Below are 12,193 nucleotides of genomic sequence, written 5' to 3'. Positions count from 1 at the left end.
CCCCCACCGGCTGTGCTCCCTGCTCTGGGCCACTCCTGTGCTGTGCATCTTGGAACACCTTCCTCCCCCGGTAAGAACACAGGCTGGCACGTCTATCTTTATACTTCTCACTATGTCTTGGCACACCGTCCTTGTTCAATAAACGTATGTGGAGTAGAGTGACTGTAAATCTACTTTATTCAGGGAAGCAAGAGTATGGATCGTGAAGAATTCTGGCCTTCAGGAATATTCATAGTAACTCATCTTACTGAGGACTCACTACGTGCCAGGCACTGGGCCAAGCGCTCCCACACGGATGTCAATCAAAGCTCCCATCAGCCCCTTTTTGGACCAGGAGCCCGGGAGGCTGTGACTTGACCTCAGGACTTAAAATGCTCCTCCTAACCACTGGCAGTGTTGCCTCAGGGATGAATGGGATGAAAAGGCTTATTTCCCCAATTTTAATAATTTAACTTTAATTTTAAATTTTCCCACTGTTTTCCTGGGATGACAGAAAGGTCTTGACCAGGATTAAAACTTTGCCAGGTATCTGCACCCTCATGTTCACGGCACCATTATTTGCCATAGCCAAGGCATGGAAACAAGAGAAGTGTCCAACCATAGATGAATGGATCGAAAAATCACGGTATATATTTACAATGGACTATTCCTCGGCCATCAAAAAGAGGAAATCCTGCCATTTGCAGCAACGCAGATGGAACTTGAGGGCATTAGGCTAAGCGAAGTAAGTCAGACAGAGCAAGACCAATACTGTATCATCTCATATGAGGAGTCTAAAAAAACCTCAAACTCAGAGATACAGAGATCAGATTGGTGGTTGGCAGAGGCCGGTGGTGAGGCGGCATGGAGCAGGAGATGGGGGACCCTGGTAAAGATGGTCAAAACGTACAAGCTTCCAGTTACAAGGTAAGTAAGTCCTGGAGATGTAATGGATGGCGTGGTGACTTCAGTTAATAATGCTCTATTGTATATCTGAAAGTGGCTCAGAGAGTAGCTCTTTAAAGTTCTCCTCACAAGGAAAAAGGGTTAACTATGTGAGGGGATGGATGTTCACTAATCTTTCTTTTTTTTTTTTCTGGGGATTTGTTTTATTTCATTTTTTTAAATTGACATATAATGTATTATTTGTGTCGGGGTACAGGTCTGTGATTCATTAGTCTTGCACAATACATAGCTCTCATCGCAACACACTGTCCGTCACTGTCCCCAGTGTCCATCACCCAGCCACCCCATCCCTCCCACCCGCCCTGTTTACTAATGTTTACTAATCTTACTGCAGCAATTGTTTCACAATAAACACATATACCAAATCACTTGGTACACCGGAAACGTATGCAATGATACACATCTATTCTATCTCGATAAAACTGGGAGGGGGCGAAAGCTAGAGAGGAACCTCAGAGAGGACAACCTTCCTAAGGGAAACTGAAGGCTGAGCCCAATTATCCACAAAACCTCCTGTAAAATCTCCAGTCATGAAGAAGATTAGATTCAAGCCAATACAATGTTTCTGAATGAGTGATTCGACGTCACGTAAAGGGATGTGATCGTGGTCACAGCAGACGAATGTTAAACTGGCTGGAATTCATTCCAGAAGTAGTCGAAAGCAAGGCGATAAAATTAAACACCGCTAAAAATGATATTTTGCATGCTTATGTCCTGTATGTGTTACTGTACATGGGCTATATTTGCACTCAAGTATGAAAGTGCAGAATCTCTATATAAAAACACGCACCCTGTGCTTTCTGACCCGGGACAGATGCTTTCTTTTTAACACGGCTGAGGGTAATTTTGGCGGTCAGCTATTTTTGTGTTCCTGGCTGACTCAAGGTCAGGTGAGAGCTGCTGAGTCTGAGGTCCCGTGTGCAATTTAGGCATCCCCCCCCTCACCCCCCTTGGGTGAAGGAACTGAGCGTCTGTGTCACAAAGGAGCTCACACCATACCCTACCTTTCAGACCTCAACGCGTCTGGGCAGAGGACATTTTTGGTCACCCTACTCACTAAAAAAAAACCCCACCCAAACCAAAAAACCCAATATTTACCTTCTAATGGAAACATTAAACAATTTTGAGCAGCTCTATTGGGATATAAGTCCCATACTGTAATATTCCCCCATTTAAAGTGTATGATTCCATGGTTTTCAGGACAGTCAGCCCTTGAAGAACACAGGATTGAACTGGCCAGGACACTTTTTTTTTTTTTTAAAGTAACTACAGTACTGTACTGTAAATACATTTTCTCGTCCTTATTTCCTCCCTTCCTCCCTCCCTTCCTCTCCTTCTTTCCTTCCTCTTTCCTTTCTTCTTAAGATTTATTTGTTTATTTATTTATTTATTTGACACAGAGAGAAAACACAAGCAAGGGAGGGGGGCGGTAGGCAGAGGGAGAGGGAGAAGCAGGCTCCCCGCTGAGCAGGGAGCCCAATGAGGAGCTAGACCCCAGGACCCTGGGATCATGACCAGAGCTGAAGGCAGCCGCCCAACCGACTGAGCTGCGCAGGCGCTCCTCTTCCTTACAATTTTCTTAATAACACTGGCTTTTCTCAAGCTTACTTAATATGAGAATACAGCATACGGTCCATTAACACACAGTCTATGTATTAATGCTTCTGGGTGAGGCTTCCACTCAACGGTAGCTAAGTTTTGGGGGAATCAGAGTTACACGCGAATTTTCAGTGGCATGGGGTGCTGGTGCCCCTACCACCCCCCATCGTTCAAGGTCAACTCTGTGTTCACAGAGTCGACCAACCACCACTACAATCTAATGTTTGGGTGAAATTTTTATAACGTTAATTATTTCGCAAAAATATCAGAAAGTTCCCCAGGAGGACACAGGTGAATTCCGGGCACCCTAAATGCCATGTAGGCTTGGGAGATCACTATGTGAAGGGGGGAGCCCCTCACAGGTCATTTTTGGAGTCTTCCCTGGCATCCCGGGAATCCTTCTAGAATTACAGCTGCACCTCACACAGGGGAGCAGACACTGCAGATGACTCAAAGGCCCAGATACCAACTCGGGAGAGGTTTGCAATCTGAAATGCATTCATGAGAGTGGTCCAAGGCTCTGCTTTTGATTCCGCCCTGTGAGTCCCCTTCCTCTGGGCCAAAATGCACTTATGAAGTCCTTCTGTCAGGCACGGATGTTGCTGGAGGTGCCTCTGGCTCTCAGATCCTGAGAGCAGTCTTCTTGGTGGGGAGGTGGCGGGGCTGGTTAAAGTGTCCTTGTCCTCAGGACCACCAGCTGTATCCGCACCCAGCCAGGAGGCTCCCAGCCGCTCTTGCACAGTTTGGGAGAACCCTGTGGTGAGGGGGGCTGCCAGGGAGTGGTTTTCAAGGTCTTTGCACAAGAAAGCATGAATCTAGTTTCAGCATAAAATCTCCTGCACGCGGACAACTATTCAAGTAAGCTCTTTCATTAACTAAGTGGCATCCCTCTCCTCTCCAGCTCTCTCTTGGCAGGCTTTTCCCTGCACTCTCTGGAGATGAAGGGGGGGGGGGGCAGGGAAACAAAACCTCAGCATCGACACCAGGCTCTTACTATTTTAGAAAAATAAAGAAATGGAGTGAAACTGCTCTCCCGGGCCTTTCTCTCATCATCCACATCAGAATTCCCTTCTGGAATCCCTACCATCGGTAACAAAAGCTACCCCGGGACTCCATTTTTTACCTATGAGATCAGGAAAGATCAAACAGTTCGACGACCCAGCGAGAGTTTAAATTTGCGCACCCCTTCTGGAAGGCAATTGGACAAGCTTTCAGAATTAAAAATGTACACATCTGTGGACCAGAGCGGTTGCTAGGCATGGATCCAACCACTATCCCTGCAGAGGGGCGTGTGTGCGTGCACGAGGATGGTAGCTCTCAGCTCAGTGCTGTTTGTGGTCCTTGAAGACGGGGGACAGCCGGAGGCTTGGCAGGGGCCAGGTAAGTGACAGCGGCACAGCCACGTGGCGGGGCCACCGTGGGACCACCCTTCCACAGAGAACAAGGTGAGGCTCTGCGTTCTTTTGGAAAACAAGCTCCAAGATGTGTCAAGTGGAAAAAGCAGCTTGCAGAAATGGCTAAATTACAGGGAGGGGTGGGGAGACACAGACAGTATTTCTGGAAGGGCATCCAAGACCCCGGGGTGGGGTGAGGGTGCAGTGGTTGCCTCGGAGGAGGGTGCTGGATACGGGGCAGAAACTCCCTTTCTAAAGCACGTGTGCGCTTTGTATGGTCACAATATTTTGCCATGTGCCCATATATACTACCTTAGCATGTACTGCTGTACGTGTTAGACATTGGTAGGCATGGGATTGTTATTGAGGGCAGTCTGACTTCCCTGACTTCTCCATGGCTCCAAGAGCCCACTTACCCAGAAGAACCAGGGGCCACTAGAAGGAGAAAGCCCTATCCGAGCTCCCTTTCCAGCACGTAAAAAGATGCGCCCAAGGTCCCCCAAGGGTCCTCCCGCTCCTGGGGTGTGGGAGACACCAAGCAGCAGGTGCACGTGGCACCCAGGAAGCCAGTTCCTTCAGAATCTTTTCTCGTCGGATCCTCCCCGGGTCCAGGGCCAAGGCTGCGGTTCCTGTGAACAGACAGGGCCCCTGTCTGGCTCTAAGGCCAAAGACCCGAGTAAGACACAGCCGGGTCTATCTGAGTGATTGCAGGGCGTCTCCCTGTTGCCCCCCCCAAAATCAGTGTAAACCCTGCCTTATGATACTACCCCAAGGGGTGAGAAATACCTCACATAGAGACAGACAGCTCACATCTATGGACAGATGCCCACCTCACTCCTGATGGGAAAACCTCTGACTGCCCTCCTCCCACCATAGGGCCCGGGGTCATGGTAACATCAGAAAGCTCCTCTTGGCCCCCACCAGACATTGCTGATTCCAACTCCACTTTCTCTGCCCATCCAGGCTGTGGCAATGACAGCAAGTCTGCCCCCCTGCTCCCCATATCCCTCCCTCCCTTGCACAGGCAGGATGGTGAAATCCCAGAAATATCTCACCTTGGGACAGAGACTGCTGTGGCCTAACCAGCCCAGCTCAGCACATGCCCCATGCCCACACCCCACCCTGGCATCCAGAGTTTCCAAAGAGCTTTTCAGGGCCCTACTCTTAAATCTGAGGGGGAGGTGAGGGAGCGAAATGTCTAGAGGGCGAAAAGTCGAGATACACTCCAGAAAAGGCTCCAGATGTGATGCAGGATGGAGACTAGCCTTTGAAAGGGGACAGTGACCCTTTCTGCCTGGCTCATCTTGAGGGTCTGGGGGGTTCCAGCACTCCCTCTGCAAAAGGGCTTGAGTGATCATACACGTGACTCAGGACCAAAGGCACCAAGACGAGGTCCTTCCACACACACAGGGGACGCTCAACCTCCAAGTGACAGATAATCCCCGGACACAGGGTCAGAACCAGGAGCGGTGAACTCCTGGAATCTTTCTAACCCCTGGAATGCCTGGGGTGGTGGGGAGGGGAGCAGGCGCTGTCTGAGGCCTAGAGGACAGGGGAAGAGGTCAAATTCACAGTGGGCAGCCTGGGGTCTGTATTCTGAAAATGTGGCTATAGTTTTGGAAAATCTCCCTCCCTCCGAGCATCAGCTTCACAATGAAAGCCCTGTCCTCACTGTGAATGGGGGGTGGGGGGAGGCAGTCCTGGGTAGAGATCCAGCCTGCGCCCCACCAGGGTAAGGACTCAGCCCCTGGCTCCACATCACCACCCAGCCAGACTGGGACCACCCCTCCCCCAGACCAAGGGTGATCTTTCCACCATCCCATGCTTCTCAGCATTAAAGGGGCTGACCTCCTTTGCCCTCTAGCCTAGGTCAGATTAGACTCTAGTCCAATTTTCAAGTGGGGTCACTCCCCACCCAGACAAAAGACGTGCATGCCAGTTGAACTTCCGTCTCAGAAAATTCCTGAGTGTGTCTGTGTGTGTGTGTGTCTGAGTGTCAGGGGTGTGTGAATGAGCATGTTGGCGTGCGTGAATACATATGAGTACGTGTGGTGTGGGGATGTGTAGGAGTGTGAATGTGTTTGAACATTGGATATGTGTGAGTTTGTGTTTGAGGGTTGGGTACGTGTGAGTATGAGTGTGAGTGTGAGCATGTATGGGTGTGAGAAAGGGTTTGAGGGTTGGGTGTGTGTATGTGGTGTGCTAGGAAAGGGGGGACAGGCCTACTCTCTTGGGTGAGGCCCCAGGTCAGGGAGCCCACTGAGCTATGTCCTCTCTGGGCAACACCATATTGATGAAATGGGGACAATTGTGGCCACCTCCTCACAGAAGTGAGAGCAAAGGCAGAGATCCCATGCCAAGGTTCTCACACCAAGACATGAGGCCCGGAGGGCCTGGCTCAGGGTCAGGACAGCCTCTCCCTGCCTCTAGTCTCACGGGACTCCATGGGTTAAAGTTACCCCACCACAGGAATCCCTGTGATAACAGGAGACTCAGCTTCCTGCAGTAAACGTGTTGGCATTTCTATTTTTAATAAAAAAAAGTTCTTGGTGTCCCTGTCATTTTAGGATTTCTTGAAGAGCAAAGGGAGAAGCAGATATACTCTAAATTGTACTAAAAAATACTTTAAAGGAAGTGTAAGTCTTGTTTAACCTGCCAAAATTTGGCTATAAAAAATGACCAGATGATCAGATGAAATCCCTTATTTTCGCATAGAATTAATTTCCCAGAAGTTTCTCTTTAGGGTGTTTGTTGCCTCAAGTCCATCTTCCTTTATAAGCAAATTTCACTAAATAGAAAAACAATCTTTCGATTTAAAAGTACTGCCTACTTGTGTTACATCACAAAATTTCCAGAAGGTTCTTGTGAACTTGGGAAACCCCGGATGAATAAGATGACTGAAGGAGGAAGGGTGTGATGATGGGCAGGAGGAGGGGGACGTGGGGAGATCACTTCCAGCGCTGAGTCCCTTTCCAGCTGGTTTCTGCGAAGCCCTCTGTCTGAATGCCCAGGGGAGTCCTGCTGGCAGGATCTGAGCTCCCGAAAGCCAACCGCATGCATCTCTTCTCAACTCCATGCTTAGGGACCTCACACTCACACTGATGACCTGAAATTAGCCATGGCAAGCCACTTGTCAAACATCTATCTGCATATCCCCAAGCAGGGGCTCTGTTTTGTAAGGTTCTTATGGCTTGGAGAGGTAGCAAGGCAAGTGACCTGACCCCAGAGTCTATGTCCCATCAACTCCAGCTTGGTCCCTTCTGTGGCATCCATCCATGAACTGAACCATTGTAGGGAGGAAAGGGGTGTCAAATATGACGGGGTTTCCCATGCGGGAAGAAGTCTGGGACAAAAGGGTGAGTTCTCTCCCATGTCATGTAATCTCCCTGGATGTCTGTTTCCACAGCTGAAATGAGAGACAAGCTCCCTAAGCACATGACAAGCTTTCGTAAAGACCACCATGCAAGGGAATAGACTGTGTGTGTGTGTGTGTGTGTGTGTGCGTGTGCGCGTATGCACGTGTGTGTGTGTATGTCCAGCCCCCCTTGATTTTGAGGGATAAGACCATGCCTGCTTCTTGCAGGGAAGAGATGAGTGGGAAGCCTATAGACAAGCAGGGAGGGCAAGATGGAGTGAGTGCTGTATTTATATGACACAAGACCTGACTTTTAGAAAAACTGTGAAAACTATTTGGTCAAACTGGGTATGTGGTGCATGCCAGTGAAGGAGAGAGTCTTTAACTGATGCCTACAGTCACCTTCTGACTGTGGTGGGTCCAGGCTGCAAGTCCTGGGACCAGGGGACTTGGATGTGCACAGAGGGGGTACCGATGGCCCTCAGCTCAACATCCTTTTGGCCATATCCTGACGTCTGGGATTAGCAACACTGGACAATTCTTAGGGAAGACACCTAAAAGCCAGAGCCCAACTATAGCAGGGTACATAATGGCCCCCAATCTAGGTCCTATCCCTAGATTCTGTAAAAATATGTATATGGAAAAAGGTCTTTACAGATGCAATAAAGTGAAAAATCTGGAGATGGGAGAGTCTCCTGGATTATCCAGGTGAGCCCTAGATGCAATCACAAGTGTTATAAAAGGGAGGCAGAGGAAGATCTGACATGGAATGGGGGAAGGCGCTGTGACCACAGAGGCACATAACGGAATAAGGAGACACAGCCAAGGAATCCTGGCAGCCGTCAGAAGCTGGAAGCAACAAGGAACAGATTCTTCTGCAGGGCGTCCAGAAGAAAGTGGGGGCCCTTCTGACACCTTAATCTCGGCCCGGTAAAACTGACTTTTGGACTTCTGGTCTTCAAAACTGTGAGAAAATAAATTCATGTTGTTTTATACCAGCAACTTCGTGGTAATGTCTTGCCGGCGGCCACTACTATGCCAACTAAGACAAAAAGTAATGCATTCAAAGCAAGGGTTTCGCTTCTAGCAAAAACCAAGAATCTGTTCCTTCTCCAGAGCCAGCTTCTCCCCCCGCCTCATAGATGACTCAATGCAGTAAGTAGTAAAGGATAGGGAAGCCTGAAGAATTCATGGACCAGAAGTGTAAGCCTCCTTGCCCAGTGTCCACGCACGTGCGGTCCCTGCTACTGTGCTCTTGGACAGCCTGTGTCTTCAGCTGGGCGCACCTGTCCCTCCCCTGCCCCCTGCCTCCACTTCAGTCTCTCGAGCTCCTACTTGAGGCCAGGCTCTTAAGGCCCCGTTCCTGACAAAGTCAGGGCTCCCCGCCTCCGCGACGCTGGGGTCTCAAGCTCAGACTGCACACGGGCCATCCTGTAACGTCAATGAGTAAAGGACCTGAGCAGGAGAACCCGGGAAGCCTGCACCCATCATCCCAGGGGCCACGGTGCACTCTGCAGATGGATACACTCAGAGGTGCTCACCTTCTTCTTTTTTTTTTTTTTTTCAAGAGAAGTTGAAAATCCCACCTCCTAATGTAAAATCTCCCGATTGTGTCGTTTGGTGGCTGTAAGAAATAGTTTGAGCCCTGGGTACCACACAGAAGGACCCACTATCTGGCACAGGTCCCAGGGTTCTCCCCGTTTGACAGCATTTACCTAATGGGTTACCCCACCCCTGTTTGGTGACCACCTCTGCACCCCCTCTCTGACTTCTGGACCCTCTCTGAGGGCAGGATCATGCCCCAGAGGCCCCAGGTCCTGACAAACACAGGACCTCTCCAGGAGCGGTCAGTCACTACTGAATGAGTGAAGAAGGAAGGAGAGGAGGAAAGGAAGCAAAATGCTGGCAACTCTCAGAGGTCAACAAAATCACCTCTGAGGGTCTGTGTCCCTCTGCTGTGCCCTCAGTGTGCTTGGAACTCTGAGCATCAGCTGCTTAGTGTGTGGGTTCAGCAAGGAACTGGGTCCGGCTTTCTGCAGGAGACCCGGGGAAGATGAGGCGGAGACTGGTCATTCTTAGCAACCGTTGGCCCCTATTGGACCTCAGCCCTGGAGACTCCACCTCTGAGAAGGCTTCCAAGTGGCAGATTGCAGTGGGGCAAATGCCAGCCCAGAAGGAAGGCCTAAAACAACTCCTCCTGGACAGAGGTGGGCACAGACCTCTTCACGCCTCAACGTCCCCTCACGGAAAGCGACAAGGGTAAGTGGCTCATTCCAGGAGCATCTTTGCAATTTTCACCCGATCCTTGCACCCAGTATGCAACCGTTTCCTTAGTATTTTTCTAGAAAAGTGACAAAGTTTTTGAAAGCCTAAATAAATGCAGTACAAAAAGACACAGCCATGAAAAGAAAATCAGTATCACTTGCCATACATGTACAGGCCATCATTTGGGGAAAAAACAAAAAACAAACACCAGAATAACGTGTTTAAGTCTAGCCGGTGCTGCTGTTGAGGTCTGAGCTTGGGGCAGCTTCCTCCTTGCAAGGGGTGCCTGGCAAGTGTAAGAGAGCTGTAAAAGACACCTTAGCACCCAGCTGAGACTTTCTCCTGGTTACTTGAAAAGGAAACAACTTTCCCATGTGGCAGTTGCACATGGCTCCCTGCCTTCACCAGGACCTGCAGGGTGGGATCTGCTTGGGGGGTGGGGGGAGCCTAGGTAGTTACAGCCCAGAGCTCATCTTTTCCTTAGGGGACAAAACATGTGCGGCCCCTTAAGAAAGCAGAACAAAACCCCAGATCAGGAGAGTCTGAGTCCATCTCTCTCCACTAGGCTCAAAGCACTGCAGAGAAAGCTGGATGCAGGTAGGAAGCAGGAAAGAAGGCTGGGGTGCTGGTGGAGGTGGGGCGCAGGAGGGCACCTGAGAGGAGGAAGGAGGGAGGGTACCAGGGCCAGAGGGGCAGACCCTCCCAGAGCAAAGGTCTTGGTCGGTCCACCAGTCTGGCTCTAAGGCCTCCCATCAAGGGCCTTGAATGCCGCATAGACGGGTTTAGAACCCAAAGGGCTCTGGCAAAACCTCCACCTTTACCTCCTCTCTCTGCCCAGAAACACCCACAGGCGCCCTATACATTGTTAATGATGCCCCGCAGCCCTGAGATTTTTGCTGAAGGTTCAAGAATTTAAATTGATGCCTGCTTGGGCTGAGGGAGGCTGCATCCCAAAGCTGGCTGCGGGCTCCTTGGTAAGATGTTCGTTTTCACTTTCAGGAGCAACTGGCCTCAGAAACAAGGCCTGTATAGATCTTGGCCCAGGGCTGACCGCTGGCACATCCCACCCCACAGCCCTCGGCAAACTCAGACAGAGGCCTTTCATGGCTTCAAAAGTTCCACCAGGTCCTCCAGCCACAGGAGGCTGGAATGGGTAACTGAATCCTACTCAAGCTAAAAAAAAAAAAAAAAAAAAAAAAAAGGCACAGTGACCTTTTGTCCCAGCTGAAGTTCCCGGCCCTCTCCCCAGCCAGCGGAGGCGGCCCAGCCAGGAGAGTAAGGAATTGCAGATGTGCGCGAAGGGCGGCAGCCGCCCTCCCCACCGCCCAGCCGTCTCCCGGGACAGCACCGAGTCGCCACGGTGTTCAGGAGGCCCGAGCCCAGCCCTGCTCCCCATCCCGGATTCCCTCTCCCAGCTTCGCTCGAGGCTGCCTCTTCCCCAAGCCTCGCCGAGAGCCCTTTCAGCCAAGAGGCGGCAACACGGCATCAACCCTTCCAGGAACAGAGGTTCATTTTGGGACGCGAGGAGAACGTAGAGGCCCTTTCCGAGCGCACGAGGGCTGCTCCCGAAGCCACCGGGGCGAGTCCCGCGGGCTGCCGGGAGGGTGCAGATGGGGCCGCCTCTCCTCGGTGGGCGCGGTGGGCTGAGAGCCGGGTTAGGCACCCAGCGCCCTGGATGCGTGAGCTTGCGCGTGGCCGCCTTTGTGGGCGACTTGGGGGCGCTTCCCGTACTGGACATGGGGTGGGGGCTGCGAATACTTCTGTATTGTGAAGGTCCAGGCCCGGGACAGGACCAGTTCTGGCTCCTCTGTGGAGGGCTGGGCCGGGTCGTCCTGACCAAGTCCCGGACCGAGGGTGGACAGCCTCCTCTCCCACACCTCCCAGGAACAGCCACTCGGGGACCGGGGGCAGGAGGGAACAGGACCGGACGGCGATAGCCCCTAGTTTTAGGACGGGGACAGATCGATGCCCCCGTCCCGCACCACCTCCGAGTCTCCGGCGCCCCGTTCTCGGGTCCAGTCGCCGAGAGGCTAGGGGACGCGGAAGGCGCGCCCACCACACTCACCGCACATCGTGGCTGCTGTTCGTGCCCTTCGCGGCTCGGGGACTCTGCACGTTCTGGACGCTCGGAATTCCGTGCACGCCTGGCACTCCGCGGGCCTCGGCTCCCGCCGCCCGGCCTCCGGTCCTTTTAGTTCGGAGCCCTCCGCCAGAGGCGGGGCCGGGGCGGGGCCTCCTCCCGCCTGCCTGCTCCCCATTGGTCCCCGGTTGTCGTGACAACGGCGGGGACTGGGCCCCCAGGAGGCAGGGAACCCGGTGAGGGGCGGTTACCGGCTACCAGGGCGCGTGGGCGTCGGGTCCGGGACGTGGACTGGGGGCGGCAGACGATCTGCGATCAGATCCAGACTCGACACGATCTAGGCGTGGGCCCTTGGGGTGGGGGGGACTGAGCCGCTCTGTGCTTCAGTTTCCCCGTCTGTAAAATGGGGTGACAGTGGACCTCGCTCCTGGGTCCTGGTGAGGATGAAGACAGTCTGTGTAAGGCACAGAGCACAGCGTCACTCGGCCTGCGCCTCCTGTGCGCCCCTCTCTGTGCCGGGCTCCTCCCAGGGCGCACGGGAGGCCTTCAAGCCTG

The 12,193-nt window shown here is 52.2% G+C and overlaps 1 protein-coding gene across 2 annotated transcripts in view; it reads right to left on the bottom strand.

Annotated features, from left to right (window-relative positions):
• Window positions 1-11,732, bottom strand: part of GFPT2 (glutamine-fructose-6-phosphate transaminase 2) — a 41,499-nt gene extending 29,767 nt beyond the window's left edge. The window contains exon 1 of one of the 2 annotated variants that reach the window (XM_046000739.1): window positions 11,624-11,732. In XM_046000739.1, coding sequence (XP_045856695.1) covers window positions 11,624-11,630 — 7 coding nt within the window. In that variant the 5' untranslated portion in view covers window positions 11,631-11,732. The remainder of the gene's footprint in view (window positions 1-11,623) is intronic. The other variant, XM_046000740.1, reaches the window with a different exon arrangement.
• Between the last annotated feature and the right edge of the window lie 461 nt (window positions 11,733-12,193).

The sequence above is a fragment of the Meles meles genome, chromosome 3 (assembly GCF_922984935.1).
Source record: "Meles meles chromosome 3, mMelMel3.1 paternal haplotype, whole genome shotgun sequence".
NCBI classification, from domain to species: Eukaryota; Metazoa; Chordata; class Mammalia; order Carnivora; family Mustelidae; genus Meles; species Meles meles.
The sequence above is the reverse complement of the archived record's forward strand: the minus strand, read 5'-3'. Positions and strand labels throughout refer to the sequence as shown.